At 46.9% G+C, this 24,298-nt stretch overlaps 1 protein-coding gene across 4 annotated transcripts in view; it reads left to right on the top strand.

Moving 5' to 3' along the window:
- The window catches only part of ASAP1 (ArfGAP with SH3 domain, ankyrin repeat and PH domain 1), a 491,182-nt gene that overhangs the window by 305,479 nt on the left and 161,405 nt on the right, over positions 1-24,298 (top strand). For all 4 annotated transcript variants that reach the window (XM_089685927.1, XM_089685924.1, XM_089685928.1 and 1 more), the window contains 4 exons: positions 2,167-2,241; positions 5,410-5,459; positions 14,958-15,087; positions 22,089-22,174. In XM_089685927.1, the coding sequence (XP_089542053.1) occupies positions 2,167-2,241; positions 5,410-5,459; positions 14,958-15,087; positions 22,089-22,174 (341 nt within the window). The remainder of the gene's footprint in view (positions 1-2,166; positions 2,242-5,409; positions 5,460-14,957; positions 15,088-22,088; positions 22,175-24,298) is intronic.

Genomic DNA, 24,298 nt, shown 5'->3' with positions numbered 1-24,298 from the left:
TTTCACAATTTTTCTTTTTTTACATACTGTCACCAGTGCAGTACAGCATCATCATATAACTGGTGTGGTGGTGATCAGGGACACTGACTGGTGACAGAACGAAAAAAAAAAAAAAAAATTTTATTACATTTTTTCTCTTTTTTTTAAGATTTTTTTTTTTCATATGACAAAAGTAGTATAATGTTACCACAGTAACATTGTACTACTTTCAGGAAGTGATCGGTATTTTTTTTTTTTTACACAATTTGATTATAGCAAAGAATTTCTTTGCTATAAGCAAGCATTTACCTGAATGAAATCGATTCATTCAGGTTTTTTTGTTGTGATTAGCTGTGATTGGCCACGGCTAATAACATGGCACAGATGGGCTGTGATTGGCCTAGCCTGTGCAGATGATCACTGTGACCATTCACAGCTAGACACACTTGAATACATTGAATGCCATGAAAGGAAGCCATCCATTGTATACATCTGTCATGTGAATTGCTGTGATTGGTCACAGCAGGTCACATGGTACTGGCAATGGGGCCGGTACACCGATCGGTCAGCGGCCGTATCCGAGGTGCACGGCCAGCGACAGATCTCGCCGCAACACGGCCCTGCAGGCATGCACAATGCATGATCCAGGAAGAATACCATATGACGTCTTCCTGTAGGGACAAAGTTAATCGTTAATCGTTTGCAATATTCAAACAAACGCACCCATCCAGCCATGTCTCCATGCTTTATTTTGAGAAATCTCTTTAAAAAACACCACCCTAGCATTTCTAGCTGCGGCCATCTTGAGTAAGGGCAGATGATTCATGTAGCCTTTACTTCCCGGAATCCATCTACCCTTAGCTCACGCATGCAGGCTTGAGGGTGTGCTTAGCTGAGAAAGCTCCTCCTCCAGATGAAAGAAAAAAATGCCCAGGGAAGACTCCTGGGATGTACGACATCATTTTGGTCTAGGCCAGAAAGCAACTAAAGAAATGTAAAAGAGTTACACACTAGAAAATGTAGTATACCTTCCTGTTTATTTACTAATGCTATCTGCATAAAGTTTAACCAGTTTGCACCGGCCGTACCCATATATGGGGCCTTAACATCGAGTGGCCGCATGCATGTGTCCCTATATAAACAACTTACCATGCCGAGGGTGGGCTCACTGCTCTCTCCCAGCATGGTAGCCGACAGGGATTGGTAAGCTCCCGATGCATACTCGCCATCGGGAGCTTTCCGATCATGTGACTGCTGTAACAGCCAATCACAGTGGACACATGACCTGAATGGCCACCTCCGCCATCTAAAAGCTCTTACAGGGCCAGGAGGCGCCGACACGAAGGAGTTAAAAATAGTTAATGTTGATGGACGGAATAAAGTACCTGTTTAAATTTAGTTTATTATAATTGCTGTATTCATCACAAGACATTCACCTGCTCACTGATTGCCTGCAATTGCCTATAGTTAGGATTGCAGCTAACTTCAATATATCATCTAGCGATCACTACAGAAGTTAGTGAGTGAAGAGTGAGCGCCCTTGTAAATACCAGGTCTTGTCTTGGAGCTTACACAGAGCTGAGAACTGTCATCCTCGACCAAAGTGGAAACGTTGGGTGCCAGGCAGCCAATCACTAAGCACCACAGATGTCAAATGAGAATAGAGGAATGGGTCATATGCTGCCCAAACCCAGAAATATGGGGACATTCTCTTCACCCCCAACTGTTAAATGGAATTTAAAGGGGGGAGCTAAGGAATGTATGTGCAGCTGGGTGTTGAGGGTGAGAATAAGTCGAACCTGCTGCTGTGCCGAGTGTGGTCAAAGCACATATTTACTGAAGAAATCCATGGGCACAAGTGTAGCTTATGAGATTGTAAATCCAAAATGCTTATGTGGTGTAGACATGAAATATCTGGGTTGACCAAAAGTGAGGTTTGCTGAAAACAGAAAAATGAGAGCCTGGGTGTGCATCTTCCTAGGCAAAGATTTCCATAGTGCTGAGGAAGGTTCTGGATTCTGCAGTGAAGCTGGGGTAAGTCATGTGAACGTGTTCTGTAGCCTGAAATGCTTATTGAAATTGTTGTTACATTTTAATATAGTCAAAATAATTCATTCTGATTGTTAATAGGCTGCTGAGGTTTTGTTACTGCACATCCTCTTCATTTTCCTTTGTGTTTTTTTATAGCTCCAGGGTCTGAGTCACAATGTCATCTTTACGCTGGACTCCCTTTTGAAAGGAGATCTCAAGGGAGTGAAAGGGGTGAGTGAAACATTTATAGCTGTTTGTATCTACAGTATATTACTGTAATAAGAGGATCCCAGTCTAGTGGAACAATGATACATTGTTTAAAGAAAGGTCAGCAATTGCAATTCCTGGATTTCTGTCTTTACAGGTTCCCTTTAAAATGAGGAGCCGCTCAAATTAAATAACAAAATACAACACGTTAAAGTGTTACTAAACCCAGGACCCTGCATTCACTATATCTGGTCTCCCCGGACCCTGCATTCACTATATCTGGTCTCCCCGGACCCTGCATTCACTATATCTGGTCTCCCCGGACCCTGCATTCACTATATCTGGTCTCCCCGGACCCTGCATTCACTATATCTGGTCTCCCCGGACCCTGCATTCACTATATCTGGTCTCCCCGGACCCTGCATTCACTATATCTGGTCTCCCCGGACCCTGCATTCACTATATCTGGTCTCCCCGGACCCTGCATTCACTATATCTTGTCTCCCCGGACCCTGCATTCACTATATCTTGTCTCCCCAGACCCTGCATTCACTATATCTGGTCTCCCCAGACCCTGCATTCACTATATCTGGTCTCCCCAGACCCTGCGTTCTCACTATATCTGGTCTCCCCGGACCCTGCATTCACTATATTTGGTCTCCCCGGACCCTGCATTCACTATATCTGGTCTCCCCGAACCCTGCATTCACTATATCTGGTCTCCCCGAACCCTGCATTCACTATATCTGGTCTCCCCGAACCCTTGCATTCACTATATCTGGTCTCCCCGGAGCCTTGCATTCACTATATCGGGTCTCCCCGGACCCTTGAAATCACTATATCGGGTCTCCCCGGACCCTTGAAATCACTATATCTGTTCTCCCCGGACCCTGTATTCACTATATCCGGTCTCCCCGGACCCTGCATTCACTATATCCGGTCTCCCCAGACCCTGCATTCACTATATCTGGTCTCCCCGGACCCTGCATTCACTATATCTGGTCTCCCCGGACCCTGCATTCACTATATCTGGTCTCCCCGGACCCTGCATTCACTATATCTGGTCTCCCCGGACCCTGCATTCACTATATCTGTTCTCCCCGGACCCTGCATTCACTATATCTTGTCTCCCCGGACACTGCATTCACTATATCTGGTCTCCCCGGACACTGCATTCACTATATCTGGTCTCCCAGGATCCTGCATTCACTATATCCGGTCTCCCAGGACCCTGCATTCACTATATCCGGTCTCCCAGGACCCTGCATTCACTATATCTGGTCTCTCCGGACCCTGCATTCACTATATCTGGTCTCCCCGGATCCTGCATTCACTATATCCGGTCTCCCCGGACCCTGCATTCACTATATCTGGTCTCCCTGGACCCTGCATTCACTATATCTGGTCTCCCCGGACCCTGCATTCACTATATCTGGTCTCCCCGGACCCTGCATTCACTATATCTGGTCTCCCCGGACCCTGCAATCACTATATCTGGTCTCCCACAGTACACACAACACAGAAATGCAATTATTTTGCTAAATATAAACTGCTAAATACCTTTTCTCATCAGCAGTTAGAGCAGTCTTGTGACTTCTATCAGTGTCCAGTGTCCTCTAGGAGGATGCAGAATCCCTTACCTCTGTCTGAACAGTGCTGATTGGCCCTGTGCTGATCACATGCACTCTCCCCAAAAAAAAAAAAAAAAAAAAAACCTCTAGCAATACACACCAAACAGCATGTGCAGAGTGACTCCACACAATATGTCTTATCAGGAGATAAAAGGGGGGTACTGGAAAAGGGGGAGGATCAAACAGCATTTTTACACAATGCGGAGGATTAACCCCTTAGGTCCCATAGTGAGTATAACAAGCATGCTTTACTGCATATACAGACTGATTGTACTGTTGTGGGTTTAGTAACACATCGGTGTGAGGTAAGCAGTTACATACAGAGGTGCACCTGACATTCACCTCACACACCCTGAAAAGGTACTTACACACATTACTGATGTTTGAGCATCAGTATTCCTGGCAGAAATTTCAGGGTTTTTTTTTCTTGTTTTGGTGCACACCCACGTAACATAAGTTCTACCTCCTGGAATGCAATATTTTATATTGAATACTGCCGGGCAACTCAAAGTTGTTGTTTTTTTTTTTTTTTACTGATCTATGTGCAGCGCATGTGTGTACAGACACATTGAAAACAATGGTCCGCATTTATATCCATGAAAAAAAGAAAAAAGGCTGTATGCATGAAAACACTTGAGTTTTTAGACAGCAGTGTGCAAGCGGCCAAAAGCTAGTGCCTGGTACCCATTCCACTTCATCTTGCCGATTAGCAGTACAGATTACATACATCAGGGTACTGAAGCTCTTGCTACATCATGGGAGCAGATTTTTTTTTTTTTTGTTCACATCTTCTCAGCTTTGTCATGCTAAGATGGATGACTGACCACTTACAGAATTAAAATTGAAATCCATACAGTTGAAGCTTGGAGACACCAGAAATGAACCCTTACATGTGACCAGTGAATTGATTAGCCTCAGGTGATAAACAGGTACAACTTATTTGTCAGGATGTGTCTTCGCTCTGTTTATCTGCAGTCTTCTTTTCTCTACATCGGTTCAAAGTGCTGAGTTTATCAAGCTTGCCTGAGCGTTCAGAAAGCGGGCGGAAAGCTGAAGTTACACACTGCAGAGCTCAGTGAGGAGAGCTCTGAGAGCTGATTGGAGGGAAGAGACACTCCCTCCACACAGCACACAGGAACAGAGCTTCGGCTGTCAATCTGCTGGAGGTCCCTTCCCTGTCACCATTTTTCGCTTAGTGTCAGGAAAACCTGTCAGAAGAGGCTCATGCAGATAGCGAAAGAATGAAGCAGCAGATAGAAATGACACTTCGTGCTCTTATTTGAGACAAGTATACACTGTAGAGGGATATACTTTGTTCATTTTTCATGTCTGAGGTTTACAACCACTTTAACCACACAGAATGTTTTATATATGTATTGTTTGTTACCGTTCAGTAGTTGTATGTGGCCATTCTAGAAACATATAATGGAGTCCTTGGCATATTGCTACGTCTTATAATTTTTTTTACTAAATATTTTGGATATCAATACCAAATCATTACAAAAAATGACAATACAGCATAGTCTTACAGAATGTATTTTTTTTTCCGTTTTCTTTCAAGGATCTCAAGAAGCCGTTTGACAAAGCCTGGAAAGATTATGAGACCAAATTGTAAGTCTAAATTTATTATATGAATTTGCTTTTCTGAAATCTGCTAGCTTTAGTAAAGTGGTGGCTATTTTTTAATTGATAACGTGCCATTTGGAGAGCCATTTAATGAAGTGAGCAGGGAAAAGATGAATTGTCTATCCTGCTCTGTCAAACACTTACTTATCTGTATCTGAGCGCCACAAACGGAAAGCTCTGTTTAATTCATTTTTAATATTCAACGTAACCTCACCCATCCATCCATGTCTCCATGCTCTATGTTGTTGAGAGATCACTTTGCCTGTGGCCATCTTGAGTAAGGACAGATGACTCGTAGCATTTACTTCCTAGAATCTTTCTGTCCTTAGCTTAGGCATGCAGGCAGGGGGGTGTGCTTAGCTAAGAAACCTGCTCCTCCCCTCCCCCAGATGAAAGAAAATAAATGCCCATGAAGACTCCTGGGATGGATGGCCTGGGATTAAACATAGATAATTATGACTTTATGCAGGCCATAGACGGGTCAAAAATCGGCCAATTTTCGCACCGTTAGTGGGTTTATTGGTCGTCCGTTTTTCGGGGTTTTTGCACATTTTTTTTATCGGTAAAATTGGAAAAAAATCTGCCGATTTTGTCGGCAATGATGGGCAAATCGGTTGATCATTTTACCGATAAAAAATTTGCGTGTGAGCCGTGACGAAGAAGAAGAAGAAGGAGAAGAAGGAGAAGGAGGAGAAGAAGAAGAAGGAGAAGAAGAATTATTATTCCAGTCCGCTATTATATTTTATATGAAAAGTATTGTGGTTGCAACAATGTATCTATTTGTATCCAAATAAAAACAGCTGTATCCGAAATGCATACATTGTTGCAACCGCAATACTTTTTCATGTTAAATATAATAGCGGAGCTCTCTGCAAGTGACAGAAGTAATTAAATGCCGGCCGTAGACGGGACGAAAATCGGCCTATTTTTTTTTTTTTTTACCATTGGTGGTAACGTCGGCCTATTGAACGACCGATTTTTCTTTTTTTTTTTTTTTTTAAAAAAACGGACGGTTTTCGACCCGTCTATGGCCTGCATTAGAGAGCTCCCCTGTTGACATAAGAGCTAGCAGATGTCGCTGTAGAAACTGCTGCTCTAGGGTTTCATAGCGCTCGGTCACAGATGCGAACATTGGCTGGCCCTCCGCCTCAAGCTAGGTATGGTATGTGACTGTGGAATCTGAAAGCAGCGGGTTTCACAGTTAAGGTATTTTTGATGTTCTGTTCATTTGTACTTGTAAAGCAGAGATGAATACAATAGATAACCTGGTGCTCCCTTTACTGGAATGAACTAGTTACAGGATTTGCATGTTAAGTGAGCAGTGAATTGTCCCATAGTCTGGCTATTTGTTTCCAGTCAGAGGGGGTCTTTCCATTGAGACTATTAAGATTATTTATTTATTTATTTATTTATCAAGTTTATATAGCGCCAAAGGGTTTGCTCAGTGCTGTACAATAGAGGGGGGACAATACATGAAACAGTACAGTAACATCAAACAGCACACAAGGGGTAAGAGGGCCCTACTCTTTCGAGCTTACAATCTAGGAGGGAGGGGGTAGAGGTACAGGAGGAAGTGGCTGTGGGGGATGGAGTGGTAGGAGGAGGGAAGGGCAGCGGCTGTTAGGTGAGGGTGCGGTAGGCTTCCCTGAAGAGGTGGGTTTTCAGGGAGCGCCTGAAGGTGAGGAGGGAAGGTGACAGTCTGATGGATTGGGGTAGTGAGTTCCAGAGGATGGGGGAGGACCTGGAGAAGTCTTGCAGTCGTGCGTGGGAGGAGGAGACCAGGGAGCAAGATAGAAGGAGGTCCTGTGAAGAGCGAAGGGTACGGGTAGGGTGGTACTTGGGAATCAGGTCGGTGAGGTAGTTAGGGGCAGTGTTGTGAATGGCTTTATAGGTCAGAGTGAGCAGTTTGAATTTAATGCGTTGGGCAATGGGGAGCCAGTGGAGGGAGAGGCAGAGGGGGGTGGCAGAGGTGGAGCGGCTGGTGAGGTGGATGAGTCTGGCAGCTGAGTTCAGGACTGAAGCGGGGAGAGTTTGCACTGGGGTAGGCCGATGAGGAGGGAGTTGCAGTAGTCAAGGCGTGAGATAATCAGGGAGTGAACGAGTAGTTTAGTGGTGTCTGGGGTAAGGAAGGAGCGTATTTTGGCGATGTTGCGAAGGTGGAGCCTGCATGTATTTGTGAGTGATTTGACATGAGGTTGGAAGGAAAGGTTTGAGTCCAGAATGACGCCAAGGACCTTGGCTTGCTGGGCGGGATTGATGGTGGTGTTGTTGGTAGTGATGGAAAGGATGGGGGGGGGGGGCACGGGAAGGGGGAAAGACGAGAAGCTCGGTTTTGGAGAGGTTGAGTTTGAGGAAATGGAGCGACATCCAGTCAGAGATGTCGTTTAGGAGGTGAGTGATGCGGGCGGAGATTGTGGGGGTGAGGTGAGGGGTGGATAGGTAGATTTGAGTATCATCAGCATAGAGGTGGTAGTTGAAGCCGTGGGAGTGTATGAGTTTGCCAAGGGAGGAGGTGTAGATGGAGAAGAGAAGGGGTCCAAGGACAGAGCCCTGGGGGACCCCAACAGAGAGGGGGAGGGAAGAGGAGGTGGCGCCGTTGTAGGAAACGCTGAAGGAGCGTTGGGATAGATAGGACGAGAACCAAGAGAGAGCGGTGTCTCTGATGCCAAGGGAGAGTAGTTTATTAAGGAGGAGGGGGTGGTCGACTGTGTCAAAAGCCGCAGAGAGGTCTAGGAGGAGGAGGACAGAGTAGTCGCCTTTGGCTTTGGCGGTTAGTAGATCGTTGGTGATTTTGAGGAGGGCAGTTTCGGTGGAGTGTAGGGGTTGGAAGCCGGACTGTAGTGGGTCAAGGAGGTTGTTGTCAGTTAGGTGGGCGCTTAGGCGATCGTAGACCAAGCGCTCAAGGAGCTTGGACATGAGTGGCAGCAGGGAAATTGGTCTGAGGTTGTTGAGGTCAGTGGGGTCCAGGGAGGGCTTTTTGAGTATGGGGGTGATGTGCGCATGTTTTAGGGGGGAGGGGAAGACGCCAGTAGCGAGGGAGAGATTGAAGATGTGGGTAAGGGAGCGGATGAGGGAAGAGGGGGGTGACCGGAGGAGTTGAGAGGGGATAGGGTCCAGGGGGCAGGTAGTGAGGTGGGCTTCTGAGAAGACTCTGGTGACTTCCTCAGTGGTAGTAGGGCTGAAGGAGTGCAGTGATGGGGGGGTTACGGTAGGCAGGGCCTTGGGTGTGGTGGGGGGCAGTGCCGTTGCAAGGTCAGAGGAGGGGAGAGATGAGAGGGTGATGGAAGGGGAGAGGCTAGATGGGGAGGTAGACTGCAAGTTGACTATGTCCTTGCGGATTGCGTCAATCTTGCTATGGAGATGAGTGGCAATCTCGTGGGCGGTAAGTGAGGTACTGAGTGGAGGAGGGGGGGGAGAGAGCAGGGAGTCGGCGAGGGCAGTTTGAGAGGGTGTTGATCAGGTCAACGAAGTAGGCCTGCTTGGCGGCGTGGAGGGAGGAGGTGTAGGTGAGGAAGGCAGATTTGTAGAGGGAGAATGCATGAGGGGACCTGGTTTTGCGCCATAGTCTCTCCAGCGCACGACTGCGACGTTTGAGGCATTTAGTGTGGTCGTTCTGCCATGGTTGGAGCGGTCTGGGTTTGATGTTGCGTGTGGTTAGGGGTGCCAGAGAGTCTAGGGTGGCTGATAGTGAGTCGTTGTACGCGGTGGTGGCTAGGTCAGGACATGACAGTGGAAGGATGCTGTCGTGCAAGCGGTCTGCAGCCGAGTGGAGGGGGGCCGGGTGCAGGTTGCGGAGGTTGCGGCTGGTGATGGTTTGGCGCACTGGGGGGGGGGGGTTAGGGGAAGGGGAGATGGAGAACGTGAGGAGGTGGTGGTCGGAGAGAGGGAAGGGGGTGTTAGTGAAGTGGTTAAGGGTACAGAGGTGGGAGAAGACGAGGTCCAGGGTGTTCCCATTGATGTGGGTGGAGGATTGAGTGTGTTGTGTGAGCGCGAAGGAGGTGGTTAGGTGGAGGAGTTGAGAGGTAGCTGGGGTGTGGTCGTTGATGGGGATGTTGAAGTCCCCGAGGATGATGGTCGGTAGCTCAGAGGAGAGGAAGAAGGGAAGCCAGGCGGCGAAGTAATCCAGGAAGCGGGCTATGGATCCGGGGGGCCTGTAGATCACTGCGATCCTTAAGGGGGTGGGTGAGAAGAGCCGGATGCAGTGAGCCTCGAAGGAGGAGAAGGTTAGGGAGGGGGGGTTAGGGAGGACCTGGAAGGTGCTCAGCGGTGATAGGAGCAGGCCGACACCACCACCTTTGTGACCACCCAGTCTTGGTGAATGGGACCAGATGAGACCTCCATGAGAGAGTGCCGCAGGGGAGGTAGAGTCGGTGGCCTGTACCCAGGTTTCGGTGATGGCTAGGAGGTTGAGGGAGCGGGAGATAAAGAGGTCATGGATGGCAGTTAGTTTGTTGCAAACCGAGCGGGCGTTCAGAAGTGCAACCGAGAGAGGGGGGATGGATGTGGGGAGGAGGTGCACAGGTATGAGGTTGAGGGGGTTGCGGCGGCTGGCGGGAGCAGGGGGGTCCCTGGAGGGGGGGAGAGGTGGTGAGGGGCCAGGGTTTGGGGAGATGTCCCCAGCGGATAGGAGAAGGAGAAGGGTGAGGAGGGTGGCATGGGAATGGGAGGTGCAGGAGCGTGTGGGTCTGGTAGTGGTGGCACGTGGGTCGACCGGGGAGTGGAGTACCAGGAGGAGGTGGTGAGTGCCGTAGTGGGGAGAGGGCAGAAGTGAAGGGGCAATGTAGAGCTGTTTTGGGGGGGTGGGCGGGTAGAGGGAGGCGATTTTTGGGATGGAGGAGAGGAAAACGAGGAGGAGAAGTGCAGGTGGCATGCTGGGGTGAGTGCAGTGCTGTTCGGGACAGGGGAGGTGAAGGGATACGGGTCAGGGCGAGGTGATGTGGAGAGTCTATATCACCGTGGAGGAGTCCACTAGAGTCCTTCTGTAGGGGGAGAGTGGGAGTAGAGTCCAGCAGCTGGCTGGCTGCAATCTGTGGGTGCAGTATGCTGGCGTCCGAGGGGGCATCAGTGGGTCTGGTGGATCGGCGAGTGGAGGGGACGTAGGGTGCGATGTTGGCAGGCAAGGTGTCTGGTGATACTGGCGGCTCGGTGACTGGAGATTCGCTGGGTGGTCCGGGTCTGGGAGATTCGCTGGGCGACATCTCGATTCGCTGGGCGACGTCTCGATTCGCTGGGCGACGTCTCGATTCGCTGGGCGACGTCTCGATTCGCTGGGTGGTCCGGGTGTTGGGTGACCAGAGGTGGTAGCTGGGTGCCCGGTAGCTGGGTGCTGGGTGTCCAGGGGTGGTACCTGGGTACCCGGTAGCTGGGTGCTGGGTGTCCAGGGGTGTTAGCTGGGAGCTTAGACTTCGAGTTGCCAAGCAAAGGCCAAGAGATGGGAAGGACGGGAGAATCCTCATCAACAATGCATTGCAATATCTGGAACGGCATTAAAGACCCATGGTTTTACGGAATCCCCTCGATGCAGGTAGCGGAGGTGCGGCGTTGTCCTGGAAAGGTTCCTGGTCTGGGGCTGGCTGGTGCAGGGTGGCCCGCAGGGTGCTGGGAGGCCTGAAGCAGTTCCCAGGCAGGGTCGCCGGGTGCGAGCAGCTGGGTGCCCCGAGGTGGCGGCTGGGTGCCGGGTGGTCTGGGGTGGTCCCAGAGCTAGGGAGGGCTCCAGGGAGACCGTGAGGCCGTGCCGGTTCCTGGTGGTCCAGGGTGATCAGCGAGGACCCAGGGCTGATGGGGAGGGCCCTGGGCAGGCAGGCAGGTCGGCGGGACCCGGTGGGCAGAGCGGTGACGGTCCGGGTAGATGTCCGGCGATCCGGTCCGATCGCGGCTCGGCCGCGGCCAAAATCGATTTTGGCCGCGGCTTCGGGTGCGCGGGTAGGCCGCGATTTCCGGGGCTCCGGGAAAAGGTCCAGAAGTGGTCCCTGGTGGTCAGGCTGGGCCGGGAGTGTCTTAGGGGCCCCGCTGGGTTCCGCTGCGGCCCGGATGGCCCGGATGGCAGCGGATTGGGGCTAGGAGCGCAGGAGCTCCTAAAGCGTGTCTGCTCCCGCCGCCATCTTGCCTTTTTTTTTTTTATGGCTAAGGTTGGGTACAGACCGGCCCATTTTCAGTTTCTGTGTGGCCCTGTCTGTTCAGCAGAAATCGATTGTTAGATCAGCTTCCGACTAAGAGCTCATGTACACTGCAGCTGATAAACTCACGTTTAGGAGCTTTTCTGCATTTTTTTCAGCAGCTCCTGAACTCTCCCTGAATGTTCTCCTATGTGTTCATGTACACATCTTCGTTTACAGGCAGTTGCGTCTACAGTTGTTTTTTTTTAACGCACCAAACTTGCGTTCAGGAGTAGATTTTATTAGCATTTCAAACACCAAACGCCTGTAAACGCGGCTAACCGCGTTTATAAGAGTTTGCGTTTAGAAGCATTTTTTGACAGGTCCATATCCAGGGCACAATTCACTAAGCGGTATCTTACCACATCAGAGTATGCAGAAGGATACCGCATAGCATTTAAAGAAAAAAAAAAAAAACCCATTTGAATCCACTAAAAAAGGCTACTAAAATACCACATGATTTTATCAAGTCATGCGGAATTTTAGTAGCCAAAAACATGCATCATGTTTCAGATATCACTGGGGTTCCCACTGACAGCTGAGTGTAAAAGAAAGAATTGGCGGCAATTAAACAATACATTTAAAAAACGGCGTGGGGTCCCCCCTCCCATCCATACCAATCCCTTTGGGTCTGGTATGGATTTTGAGGGGAAGCCCCATGCCAAAAAAAAAAATGGCGTGGGGTTCCCCCCTCCCAAAATCCATACAAGACCCGAAGGGCTTGGTATGGATGGAAGGGAGGGACCCCACCCCGTTTGTTTATTATTTTTTAATTGCTGGCAATTCTTTCTTTTACATTCAGCTGTCAGTGGGAAACATTAATGCATGCTTTTCACTACTAAAATACCGCATGACTTGATAAAATAACTCATGCGGCATTTTTGTAGCCTTTATTAGTGAATTTACTATTTTTCAGTGCATTCTGGGCATTTTGGAGGGTCTCCTAGGGTTATCTTTTAAAAACGCTTCTAAACGCAAATGTGCATTAATGCGGCTAAACCGACGGTTTTTTTAACCTACGGTTTCCAGCAGTCAGTTCCCATCGTTCAGAAGAGTTTTCCAAACGCCCCGTGTACATGGAGCCTAACAGATGTGCTGGAAAACTTTCGTCCGTCAGCAGCTAGAGACAGTCCATGTATTCTGACCATGGAGAGTCCTGCTCCCAGAGTACAATGTCCCAGAAGGAGGGATTACTCCATCCATCTCAGCTGAACAGAAAAAAAACAAACCATTTATATCTCATGGGGAAGACTTACTAAACATGGTGCACACAGAATCTGGTGCAGCTAAGAATAGTAACCAATCAGCTTCTGGGTTTTATTGTAAAGGCTTACCGTATTTGCTGGCGTATAAGACGACCCCCTACTTTTCCTGTTAAAATATAGGGTTTGAGCTATACTCGCCGTATAAGACTACCCCTCTTCCAACGCACACCAAATAAAAATGAAAAAACATCAGATTTGATTTCAATATGGTATGCTATTTCAGTATGGTATTGCAATGATGGGGTGCTATTCCTCCCACTGACACCAATGATGGGGCACTATTTCATCCACTGACACCAATGATGGGACACTATTCCTCCCACTGACACCAATGGTGGTGCCCCATCATTAGTGTCAGTGTGTGAGGAATAGTGTCCCATCATTAGTGTCAGTGGGAGGAATAGTGCCCCATCATTACTCAGCGGGAGGAATAGTGCCCCATCATTGGTGTCGGTGGAAAGAATCGTGCCCCATCATTGGTGTCAGTGGGAGGAATAGTGCCCCATCATTGGTGTCAGTGGGAGGAATAGTGTCCCATCATTAGTGTCAGTGGGAGGAATAGCACCCCATCATTGGTGTCAGTGGGAGGAATAGCGCCCCATCATTGGTATCAGTGGCAGGAATTGCGCCCCATCATTGGTGTCAGTGGCAGGAATTGCGCCCCATCATTGGTATCAGTGGAAGGAATCGCTCCATCGTTGGTATCAGTGGCGGGAAAAGTGCCCTATCATTGGTATCAGTGGGGAGAATAGTGCCCCATCGTTGGTGTCAGTGGGGAGGAGGAATAGTGCCCCATCGTTGGTGTCAGTGGGGGAGGAACAGTGCCTCATCGTTGGTGTCAGTGTGGAGGAGGAATAGTGCCTCATCGTTGGTGTCAGTGGGGGGAGGAATAGTGCCCCATCATTGGTGTCATTGGGGAGGAGGAATAGTGCCCCATCGTTGGTGTCAGTGGGGGAGGAACAGTGCCTCATCGTTGGTGTCAGTGGGGGAGAGGAATAGTGCCAAGAGTGTCACAGCATGGTGCTGCTGCACACTTACTGGCCACTCCCTCACTCGATTTTCGTGGGGCCGCTCGGCTCCGCCTCCTCACCGGTGATTGGTCGCCTGTGTGCCTTTCCAGTGCTGGCACCCAATCACCGGTGAGGAGGCGGAACCAAGCGGCCGCGCGACCATCGAGCGGCCGAACTGAAAGAAGGAGCAGCCGGGCTTCCTGGACGGGATCGTCGTGGGACCGGAGCCGGGTAAGGTACAGCAGCCCCCTGCCCGCCCCTGTACTTAGTGTCCCTTCCGCCACCGCGCCGCCCCTCGAAAAAGTGCCGCCCTGACACCGGCTCGGCGTATAAGACGACCCCCGACTTTTCAGAAGATTTTCATGGGTTAAAAAGTCGTCTTATACGCCGGCAAATACGGTAATTGGACAAGCTGAAGTTAGAAGTTGGTTGGTTGCTATGCACAGCTGCACCACATTCTGTATACACTAGTTTTCATAAATCTCCCTCTGGGTGTTCAGACATTTGCTGCCTGTGATGCACCTGCTTTGAGCATTTCTTGCAATGTGAGACTTCCAGTAGGGGGCAGAAGTGTGGGCTTCTGCCTATCAATATGATTTCCACTTGTGTTCTTCCACAGTAAAAGGATCATGGACATGGTTGGCTGGCCAAGTTCTCAGTGCCCATTGTCTATTAGACATGTGCCTTTCCACGACCAGTCTTAGCTAGTTGCTCAGTAGTGTCAGTGCCCTGAGATTTAATTGCTGTTTTGTCACCCCAGCTAATGTTATCTTGTTTTATTTGTATTGTGGCTCATGTACTATATTTTCTTTTTCCTCTTATTTGAAATGGCCTTGTGCTGAATTGGATAGCATTCCTCGATGCCATCTGAACACAGTCATTATCTAGTAAAATGTCACTTTATTCTCCTTCTATTTCTTTGTATTCCACTCAATATTCTTTTATAACTATATATAAAAATACACAATTCTGGAGCTTTCAAAATGTCAAAACAATTTCCAAATTCTTCTGAGAAAAGTAACCTAAAGAAAATATTTCCTTTTTTCATTCTAGTACTAAAATCGAGAAGGAGAAGCGGGAGCATGCAAAGCAGCATGGGATGATCCGTACAGAGATAACGGGGGCCGAGATCGCAGAGGAAATGGAGAAGGAGAGGAGGCTGTTTCAGTTACAGATGTGTGAGGTAGGTACTTCTCCACATTCTTTTGCACATGGTACAGTACTTTGAGCTGAGAGACACTCAGGTGCTGCACTGAGAAGGACCGGTTGTTGATGGCAGTATTTTTGTTTAACCCCTTTGCGTCGGCGCATCCAGGCCCTTTAAGAGTTTCAGAAGCCGGGAGGCGAGCAGGTTTTTAGGGTCATGTGACTGCCGTGATTCGCTGTCACGGCGGTCACATAATCGCAAAAGGTCCCGATCGCAGGGGGAGATCGGGACCTGTCCGTGAGTCACGGACATGTGTGCTGGGAGCACTCTCAGCATATATGTATTTTCTAATGGCACGTAAATATGCGGCCGCTCGGCATCAAGGCCCAGACGCCGAGAGGCTGCATATTTGCGTGCGCTGGACGTCTAGGGGTTAAAGTTGAAGCAATAAATATGTATGTGTACACACACGCACGCGCGCACGCACACACGCAATCCATACATGCAGTGAAACAAAAAAAAAAAAACTACGTTCAGAAATGAAGTTGTAACACATAGTGACACGTTCATCAATCCCTATTTTACCTGCTTTGTGTGTGTGTATATATATATATAATCAGCCAATCACATGGCAGCAACTCCATGCATGTAGATGTGGTGAAGACAACTTGCTGAAGCTCAAACTGAGCATCAGAATGGGGAAGAAAGGGGATATAAGTGACTTTGAACATGGCATGGTGGTTGGTTCAGACAGGTTGGTCTGAGTATTTAAAAAAAAATGCTGATCTACTGGGATTTTCATGCACAACCATCTCTAGGGTTTACAGAGAATGGTCCGAAAAAGAGAAAATATCCAGTGAGCAGCAGTTGTGAGGATGAAAATGCCTTGTTGATGTCAGAGGAGAATAGGTAGACTGCTTCAAGATGATAGAAAGGCAACAGTAACTCAAATAACCACTCCTTACAACCAAGGTATGCAGAATACCATCTCTGAACACACAACACATCGAACCTTGAGGCTTTTTCCCTCAGTTTTCACCTGGTGATCTGACCAGTAATGCAGGCCATGCATGGGTCGAATTCCGAACAATTTTTCGTCCGAAAATCGAAAAACGTTGTTCGCTCGGTAATTCGATTGCACCATCAATGATTTAAAAAATCGGCCGACCAAGTCATATAACAGGCGAAACATCTGTTCCTTCCAGGTCACGGCTCATGTGCATATTCTTTTCAGAAAAACAATCGTACGATTTGACCATCATTAAGTTGAAAATCAGTGGTTTTTCACAAATTTTCCAACATGCCTGATCACCAAAAAGTGGAGGGACCACGAAAATCGGCCGGTGCCATTGACCCACTAACAGAGCGAAAATCAGCCGATTATTCTTAGGTCTGATTTTCAAAGAATTGGTCGAATTTCGACTCATGTATGGCCGGTATAACACTGGGCAGCACAGTGGTTAGCCTGGCAGTACTAGGGTCATTGGTTCGAATCCCAACCACAGCACCACCTGCCTGGAGTTTGCACGTTCTCCCTGTGCCTGCGTGGGTTTCCTCCGGGTACTCTGGTTTCCTCTCACACTCCAAAGACATGCTGGTAGGTGAATTGGATCCTGTATAAATTGTCCCTAGTATGTGTATGTATGAATGTGAGTTAGGGACCTTAGATTGTACACCCCTTGAGGGTTAGGGACTGATGAGAATGTACAATATATGTGTAAAGCGCTGTGTAAATTGACGACGCTATATAAGTACCTGAAATAAAAAAAAAATAACACATCTCCTGTGTTAGAGTGCCCCCCAGGAGCAACACCTTAGGACAGCAGCATTGTTGATCTGGGGAGAGAGGAGTGTTAGCTGTACTTGTAGATTTAGATACACTAACAATTTGCGTAAATTTGCATAAATTGACGGCGCTATATAGGTACCTGAATAAAAAAAAAATAACACATCTCCTGTGTTAGAGTGCCCCCCACTCAGGATGAAGGAGCAACACCTTAGGACAGCAGCATTGTTGATCTGGGGGGAGAGGAGTGTTAGCTGTACTAGTAGATTTAGATATACTAACAATTTAAAGCTGAACTCCAGCTAGCACTTTACAAGCAGTACAGCAATATTTTCTTTCTCTTTTGGAATAAAGGTTTTACATAAATAAAAGCTGATCATTGTAAAAACCCCTGTCAGTGGTCAATGGTTTGTCTCAATCCCCTAACTGCTACGTCTGCAGGACAGCTTGTTCTGTCAAGAAACAACAGACTTATTGGCCAGATCACCAGGTAAAAAAAATAAAGGAAAGAGAGCCTAAAAAAGAAAACTAGTGCAGCCATCACATCTAAGGATTGGTAAGCTGCGATATAATAAATGTTTACTTTTGGGTGTAATTCCGCTTTCAATTAAAAACTGTTTCTAAGGAAAGTTGACACACATCATCATTACTATATATTCCTTCAGAATAAAGCATCATTTTTAATAACATTTTATTAGCGCAGAAGGTATTCACGTGTCTCATTCCATCACACATTCTTAATCGGAGAATTATCCCTCATTTCAGGATAGTGGGTGGGGCCATGCAAATCATTCTTTTATGCCTTATTGGCCAGAAACACATCTGGAACTGCTGGTGTACGGTGCAGTTATAGCTTGCTATTATAGAGCCATTTATTCCACCCTGCTCACCGCATGCTTTTTGGCAATCATTAGTGCAATACCTCTTTAAAATCCTTTATACATTTTCCATTTGAGACCACATCACTTGAGGAAGAATGATTCCCTATGTCATTTCACTTTTTCCATTCTCTATCTAAATTCCTTTTTTTTTTTTCTAAGGAACCCCTTTAACTACTAATAGCTGAAAAGTCCCGGCTTCCCTCCATGTTTTGTCACAATGCGTGGCTTTATCAGGGGCTTTGGTTCATGTAAAGCGGAGTTCCACTCACCCTGTGAAAAAATAAAAGTCAGCAGCTACAAAAACTGTACCTGCTGACTTTTAAAAAAACAGCCACTTACCTGTCCCTCGATCCCGTGGTGTGTCCCCCGCAGCCCATTTCACCGGCCGTCCTGTGTTCCTAGAGGCCGGCATCTTCAGTGTGGGCACCCGGCTGTGATAGCTTGCGGCTTCAAAGCCGGGTACCCACTGCGCATGCACAAGTAGCGCTGCGCTTCATGAATGGTCCTGTAGTCTTCTAGGACCTGTCACATGTCCCAAAAGACTGCAGGTAGTGAGGGAGAACACCTTCCACTTACAATCGCCTAGGTGATCGGACCGGAAGTGGTAGCGGGTACCTGTCAAATTCGGGTACCAGCTCCCCCTGCCCCCCAAAGGTGCCAATCCTTAATGGGGAGCGGTGGAGCAGTCCTTAAAGCGGAGCTTCCCCTTTTGGGTGGAGCTCCGCTTTAAGCTGTGGTAAACAGTAGGGATGAACAGAAACTTCGGTGGACAAAACGTTTTGGCCAAAACACCCCTTTCGGCCATGGACTGATATGGGAAAAAAAAGCACTGATACAGGTGCCGAAAAAACCCTCCCCTCGCTGCTGCCCAGCCCCACCGTCGCCCGCCCACCGCTGCTGCCACCAGCCGCCACTCGGTAGTTCTCAGCCTTACCTGAGAAACCATTGAACGATCGTGGTGCTGGGCATAGAGATAAGTGAAGGAAAGATGGACTCCACTCATCTCTATGCCCTTGGAGGACCAGAGCGATGTCACTTCCGGTTCTGGCCATATTTTTTTGTAAAGCACTAGATCAATGCTTTAGAGATGTGGGGTCTTATTGACCCCATATCTCTCCATAAAGAGGACCTGTCAAAAATTATTTCTATCACAAGGGATGCATGCATTTCTTAGATAAGAATAAAAGTGATTTAAAAATGTTTTAAAGGGACAGTGCAATGTGGATATGGATGTGGATGGATGATGGAAGCCTTGCTGTTGATGTGATCACCAGCAAGGCTCCCATCATCCATACACATCTGCACCAGAGGCTGGTCAGTAGCTCCGAGGAAAGGGACTCGTCCTCGAAACGCGTCAGCCATTTGACCGCACTGACAGTTGGAACACCTTGCTTGCCGTTGTGGCCATCGTCATTATGCAAATGCTTTTTAGATACATGCTTTGCCTGTGAGTATGTTTTTACCTTTCATACCTTTCAATAAACCTTGGATAATGCACTAGGGGTGTGCGCCACCTGTCTATTTTCTATTATACATGGAGATCATATCCCCCTTATGTATTATACATGGAGATCATATCCCCCCTTATGTATTATACATGGAGATCATATCCCCCCTTATGTATTATACATGGAGATCATATCCCCCCTTATGTATTATACATGGAGATCATATCCCCCCTTATGTATTATACATGGAGATCATATCCCCCCTTATGTATTATACATGGTGATCATATCCCCCCTTATGTATTATACATGGAGATCATATCCCCCCTTATGTTTTATACATGGTGATCATATCCCCCTTATGTATTATACATGGAGATCATATCCCCCCTTATGCATTATACATGGTGATCATATCCCCCCTTATGCATTATACATGGAGATCATATCCCCCCTTATGTATTATACATGGAGATCATATCCCCCCTTATGTATTATACATGGAGATCATATCCCCCCTTATGTATTATACATGGAGACTATATCCCCCCTTATGTATTATACATGGAGATCATATCCCCCTTATGTATTATACATGGTGATCATATCCCCCATTATGTATTATACATGGTGATCATATCCCCCTTATGTATTATACATGGAGATCATATCCCCCTTATGTATTATACATGGAGATCATATCCCCCCTTATGTATTATACATGGTGATCATATCCCCCCTTATGTATTATACATGGAGATCATATCCCCCCTTATGTATTATACATGGAGATCATATCCCCCCTTATGTATTATACATGGTGATCATATCCCCCCTTATGTATTATACATGGAGATCATATCCCCCCCTTATGTATTATACATGGAGATCATATCCCCCCTTATGTATTATACATGGAGATCATATCCCCCCCTTATGTATTATACATGGAGATCATATCCCCCTTATGTATTATACATGGAGATCATATCCCCTTTATGTATTATACATGGAGATCATATCCCCCCTTATGTATTATACATGGAGATCATATCCCCCCTTATGTATTATACATGGAGATCATATCCCCCCTTATGTATTATACATGGAGATCATATCCCCCTTATGTATTATACATGGAGATCATATCCCCCCTTAAGTATTATACATGGAGATCATATCCCCCCTTATGTATTATACATGGTGATCATATCCCTCCTTATGTATTATACATGGAGATCATATCCCCCCTTATGTATTATACATGGAGATCATATCCCCCCTTATGTATTATACATGGAGATCATATCCCCCCTTAAGTATTATACATGGAGATCATATCCCCCCTTATGTATTATACATGGAGATCATATCCCCCCTTATGTATTATACATGGTGATCATATCCCCCCTTATGTATTATACATGGTGATCATATCCCCCCTTAATCTCCTCTTCTCAAGAGAAAATACATTCAGTTCCTCTAATCTTTCCTCATAGCTGAGCTCCTCCATGCCTCTTATCAGTTTGGTTGCCCTTCTCTGTACTTTCTCCAGTTCCCCAATGTTCTTTTTGTGAATTGGTGCCCAAAACTGAACTGCATATTCCAGATGAGGTCTTACTAATGATTTGTACCGGGGGGGATGATATCTCTCTCTCTGGAGTCTATACCTCTTTTAATACAAGAGAGGATTTTGCTCACTTTAGAATCCGCAGCTTGGCATTGCATGCCACTATTAAGCTTGTGATCTTCCAGAACTCCCAGATCCTTCTCCACCATTGACCCCCCCCAGTTGTACCCCCTCCCCCGCTAGTATGTATGATGCATGCATATTCCTAGCCCCCAAGTGCAGAACCTTACATTTATCTACACTGAACCTTTTTTGCCACATAGTTGTACGTTGGAGACATCCTGTACGGACATTATTCCACTGTAAAAGCAGTGGGTTAAAGCAGGCAGTGAGGAGGCGATACCATACTTCCTCGCTGCTTGTCAAATGCTCTCTAAAGTGTAATCCAGAGGCCAAAGCAAGTGTGAACAAGCCCTAGAAGCCCCCACTTTAGACAAAGAAGTCAGGTCCTCAGTAGACCTGTTATGTCTGAGAACTTCCATATGATTAGAGCTACATTCACACCAGCGATTGGGTCAAATGCGAATTGTAGCGGCAGTTCCTGCTTCAGCTCTCAGCGGGCAGACTGGGCACCAGCGACCTGTTGTCGTAGTGAACGGAGCCAGCGGCCGCACCTAGCGGCTGAGAACCTCAGCAGGATTCTCTGATTCCTGCCACTATTATTCTCACTGCCCCTAATCACCGGTGCGAATCTAGTCTAAATTGTTCTGCTTAAGCATTTTTACTTTTTTTTTTTTTTTTTTTTTTACTTTGTAACTTTTCTGTTCTAATTAAAGTTTCAAAGCCTTTCCCTGTAAGCAGAGGTTGTTGATCGTTTCTTGTCATATGACAGGACTATGTCTTTTGACATACATCTGTCCCTAACACAAAAGTTTCCCTTGCTGAGCAAAAGGATTTCGCAACATGTCAAGTATAAATTCTGTGGGTTGCGTTAGGTGACCAAGCAGGTTAAAAAGTTGGTAATGCGTAGGAAGGTGGTGGGTACAACTCAATTGCAGATCCTCAGAGACAAAGCATCGTTTGCTCTTTGCACTGCTGAATTACCCGGCTTGTATTTTTCTCTGTATGCATGATAAAGAGACTTCATACAATGTTCCTTTTAAACCATACACAAAGGTATTGTAGCAAATGCTTATTGTCTGTTATTACTATAATTACATAGCAATGATTATTTAATTAGATGTGTGCCGAGATGGAAAAAAAAGAATTCCCTTGCACTAAAATGCAGCTTTGCCAACCCGAAACATAGAGTGTGTAATTACCAACAAAGCGCTGTATTTGTCTTTTGACAGTATCTTATTAAAGTTAATGAAATCAAGACAAAGAAGGGTGTGGATCTGCTACAGAACCTTATCAAGTATTACCACGCGCAGTGCAAGTAAGTACGATCTTGTTATCCTATAGACAGGTTGTTCCTTCTGCCGCTTTTGGGGGAACAATAAATCCCAGCATGCTCGGTGGCACGAATATTGTTCACTCTGTTTAAGAAAAATTTTTGTGCTTGTCCCTTTAGATATTTTCGCATGAACTATTGTGATCGTCTCGAAAGGTGTGTACTAACGATCTGCTTATCGGACAATCGCTCCCAACGCTTTCTTTTTTTTTTTTTTTTGTCCGATTTTCTCATCGTGTGTACGAGACATCTGTAAGGGACCACCCGGCGGTACCTCTAGCAATCCACCGGTGAGGTGCTTCCAGAGCGCGGAATCTAAGTCCCAGAGCACTTGTTCACCAGGGCCCCTGATGGTGGGGATGGACTTGGAGCGCTCTGAGACCAGGTCGCGATTACTGGGCACACTCACCACTGGTAGAGGTATCCGCCAAGGGCTCCCGCAGGGGAAGAGTCTGATGTGAGGAGGCCGGGAGATCCCAACGGGATGGATGGATGGATGGCTGAGCAGGTGCAGGGTCAAACAAGCCGGGTCGGGAACCATGGGGTATGCAAGGTACAAAACAGCGGGCAGAGAATAGTCGGGTCACACGCCAGGTCAGCAACAGTATATCAGAACACATAGGGGGCATACAGAAGAGAGGTCAGGCAAGCCAGAGGTCAGGGCAGGAGAAGGCAGCAAGGTCAGACAATCCAGGTAAGTACTCACAGCAAATCAGGTAACACAAGAACAGAAATAGACCGAACGGCACTCAATGACAGCTCAGGGCGATTTAAATACCGCGCCCTGCGCTGTCATTGGTGCCCGGCCCGCGTCACTTACTGCGCATGCGCGGGCTCGTCGCGGCCGGCCCGGACCTAGTGCCCGCATTCCTGTGTGAAGCGGCGCGCTGCGCCTACGCCGGGCCCAGCGCCGCGGCGGTCCCTGACAACATCAGTTATGAAAACTAGAAAACAAGAATTTTCTCCTGGGCAAGACTTTTTCATCAAATAACAGAGTGAACAGTATTCGTGTAACTAGTACAGTATTTGTATGAAAGAAATTGAGCGACCCAAGACCACGCATGCTCAGAAACAAAAGAATACATTACAGTACATTACATCACGTCCGAAGTTGTATTCTGTCATGCGAGAATTTTCATAACCTCTTCATTTTTTATATGAGACTAGCATGCAAAGCAAAACAAACAAAAACGGACGATCGTTCATCTGATTTTCCCATCATGTGTACTAGAGTTTAGGCTGATTATGGGCAGCAGGATAAAAGCAAAAGAATCTCCTGATTTTGGGCTCTGCTTGCAGTTATTGGGTTGATTTTCAACTACATGGAAGTGGTAGCAAGGTCGCCAGGAAGAATATGTATTTTGGTAAATCTGTTCTAAAGTCTGCATAGCGCCAAGGCAATACTGTCCAAAGCTCCTGTTTATAACAGTACCACTTTGTATGTTTCCCCTCTTTGCTCCTGCTTGGTTGGGTTCCCTAGGCTGTAGTATTGTCTTCACAATGCACACTTCTGCTCATTTCCTTTCACTTTTCCTAACAACCAAGTCTCCCTCTGGGGCTTCCCTCCTGGCCCGATCGCATGATCACCACATAGCAAACTGTCATGCGCCAAAATCAAAGAGCGTCCTATGGTGTAATATAAAAGCAGTGGTCATCTTGAGTAAGGGCAGATGATTCATGTAGCAATTACTTCCTGGAGTCCATCTGCCTTAAGCTTAGGCATAGGTTGAGCTGAGCACCCTCCCTCCTCTCCTGAAGACTCCTGGGATGTATGACATCATTTGCCTAGGCATGGAAACCAGGAAGTAACTTAAGAAAAGTAAAAAAATAAGTTTAAAGCAAGTAAATATGATTTACTTTCCTATCTATTTACTAATGTTAGCAGAATAAGGACTAAAAATAGTTCATGTTGATTGAGAGAGTGAAGTTCCGCTTTAAAATAATGGTTTTCTGCCAGTGGAGGTCATCTCTCTCAGTACAATAGTAGATTGCACAATATGGAAGTACTCCATTTGCATATATACTTCAAGCCAAACATGTTTTAAACAATCCTAATTTTTATCAGTTAATTTTTAATTTTTTTTACGTTTTAGTACTGTTTGCAATACC

The sequence above is a fragment of the Staurois parvus genome, unplaced genomic scaffold (genome assembly GCF_062004578.1).
Source record: "Staurois parvus isolate SC_StPar_1 unplaced genomic scaffold, SC_StPar_1.0 ptg000389l, whole genome shotgun sequence".
NCBI lineage: Eukaryota > Metazoa > Chordata > Amphibia > Anura > Ranidae > Staurois > Staurois parvus.
Note: the sequence above shows the minus strand (reverse complement) of the source record. Positions and strands in the feature narration are given on the sequence as shown.